Source organism: Caretta caretta, chromosome 13 (assembly GCF_965140235.1).
Source record: "Caretta caretta isolate rCarCar2 chromosome 13, rCarCar1.hap1, whole genome shotgun sequence".
NCBI lineage: Eukaryota > Metazoa > Chordata > Testudines > Cheloniidae > Caretta > Caretta caretta.
The window spans coordinates 34,465,593-34,468,159 of record NC_134218.1 but is presented as its reverse complement, the minus strand read 5'-3'; the positions used below and the strand labels follow the sequence as shown (position 1 = coordinate 34,468,159).

The following is a 2,567-nucleotide window of genomic DNA, read 5'->3' as shown; positions in this document are numbered from 1 at the left end:
TCTCCTAATGGGAAAATGACTCATAAATTGTTGACGTTTTGTCTAAAAACCGAAATTGGACTTCTTTTCATTTTTTTAAAGGTTTTCAGCAAAGAAAAACAAAAACCTTTTATGCCAGAAACCCCAAAATGTTACACACAATACTGCTGAAAAATGAAAAGTGTTCAGAGAAAACCAGAAAAAAACTTTTGGATTTGGCAATTGGAAAAACAATCTCTTGTATGTACACCCCCCACCCCAAGTTTTCCTTTCAACTGGGTGTGGAACCCAGGAGTCCTGACTCCCGCCACCCTGCTCTCCCAGCTAGACTCCATTCCCCTCCCAGAACCAGAGAGAAGCCAGGAGTCCTGGCTTCCAAGCCAGTGCACCTGCCCTCCCTAGCTCCTAGCCAGGGCTTTTCGGAGCGCCCCTTTCACATCCTTGTTCCTCAGGCTGTAGATAATGGGGTTGAGCATGGGGGTGACAATGCCATAGAGCACGGGCAGTGCCCGATCCTGGTCCTGTGAGTAGGTGGAGTTGGGGCGGATGTAGGTGAAGATAATGGTGCCAAAGTAGAGGCTGACCACAGTCAGGTGGGAGGCGCAGGTGGAGAAGGCCTTGAGGCGCCCTTCCCTCGTGCGGATCCTGAGAACGGCCATCACAATGTACACATAAGACACCAGAGTCCCCAGGAAGGAGCCCAGGATCACGGCACCCCCCAAGGCAAAAGTGACAGCCTGATTGGTCTGGGTGTCAGAGCAGGAGAGCTGGAAGAGTGGGGGGATGTCGCAGAAGAAGTGGTGGAGGATGTTGCTTCGGCAGAAGGACAGGATGGACATCAGGGATGAGTGCACGGCCGAGTTGGTCAAGCCCATGACCCAGGCGGCTGCAGCCAGCAGGGCGCACACCCGTCGGCTCATGAACGCACCGTATTGTAGCGGGTGACAGATGGCCACGTATCGGTCGTAGGCCATGACCCCCAGTAGCAGGCACTCGATCCCCCCAAAGGAGATGAAGAAGAACATCTGGGAGAGGCAACCGGCCCGCGAGATGGACTTGTCCTGCGACAGGTAATTGGCCAGCATCTTGGGCACGGTGCAGCTGGTGTAGCCAATGTCCACCATCGAGAGGTTGACCAGAAAGAAGTACATGGGTGTGTGGAGCCGGGAGTCCAGGCTGACCAGCAGTAAGATGAGCATGTTGCCCATCAGGGCCACCAGGTAGATGGCTGTGAAGACCCCAAAGAGGATGAGCTGCTCTGCTGGGTTGCTGGAGAGACCGAGGAGGATGAATTTGGTCACTGAGGTGTCGTTCTCCCTCCCCATTGGCTCCAGGGGGTCCATCCCCTGCAGGCAGAGGAAGGTCAGTGGTGTGAGAGTTGGGCTGAGACATTTACCCTCCTTGTGAGCTGAACTGTAAAGAGTGAGGGAAAGTCCCTACACAGTCACAGCAACCTACACTAACAGCAGTGGGTATGAAAGGGAGATGGAGACTGAATTGGCCCAAACAAAAGGCCTCCGGGTGTCCCTCAAGGCCTGTGACAAGCTTATGTCTGGGAAAAGAGAGGACTGTTGGGCCAGAAATCAGTTAACCTAAATTGTGTGTTGGAAACTGGGGGACAAATCAGTGGGGGAGGGACCATTCTGCCTACCACTCCCTTCGGGGCCCTTCACGACCGAGTCTTGGGGTGGGGGGGGGCAGGAATGAGGAAGAAGAGATGGGGGCTAGTGGAGTGAAATTCACCATTGGGGCTACTTCCTACCCCATCCCTGATCCTGAGAGATGTCCTGGCCAGCCCAGGCCAGAGAGAGGGACCCAGATAACATCGTCACCCCCGTCTGCTCCGGAGAACCACAAACACCACCTGGGATTTAACAACAGCAGCTCTGACAACAGCAGCTCCAGCCCGTCTCAGCTCACTTCTCTCCCCCCGTGAGGTTCATTATCACCAGCACAGATACCATCTCAGAGACTGGCAGACAAGCCGGATTTCCTGCCCAGACTGTCCCAGCACAATGGAAAGGGAACTAGGGGGGTTGTGCAAACAACAGCCGGATTTAATGCTTCACAGTTCAAAGGTTTGGGCTTTTCCCCTCCTTTCCTGTGGCCTTAATCAAAGGTTAAGGGCTGTTTTGCGGCATGTTTGCCATGGCACGAGCTGGGGGAGGTCTCTGGGTCCCAATCCCTGCCCCTTGTTTCACACTGGCTAGTGCTGGACAGTGATGGGCTCTGTTAGCACCTTGGCCCATTTACTCCACCTACATTCACACAACAGGGGCCACCAGCAGAGAGCTGGCGGGACCCTTAGGAGACCGAGCCTGCATTCCCAGTGCTGCCACACAGTGACTCAGGGCCAGACCTGCAGAGATGTTTAAAGGCCAGATTGCAAAGGCATTTGGGCATCTAATGGGATTTTCAAACCACCGAGACACCTGCACCATAGAAAACAAAGTGAGTTAGGCACCTAGATGTGTTAGAAACTCTGATCTGGCACCAAAACATTGTTACAAATGCAGCCTCTCGTGCCCAGATGGAACTGGTAAAAAAAAAAAATTGGCAAAACTTTTTTCCGTGAACATACATGTCAT

General features: G+C 53.3%; 1 protein-coding gene across 1 annotated transcript; it reads right to left on the bottom strand.

Annotated features, from left to right (window-relative positions):
- Positions 1–377: 377 nt before the first annotated feature.
- LOC125622618 (olfactory receptor 5AR1-like) lies at positions 378–1,322 on the bottom strand. Its single transcript, XM_048820742.1, has one exon. The coding sequence runs from the start codon at positions 1,320–1,322 to the stop codon at positions 378–380; it is 945 nt and encodes a 314-aa protein (XP_048676699.1).
- Positions 1,323–2,567: the final 1,245 nt, after the last annotated feature.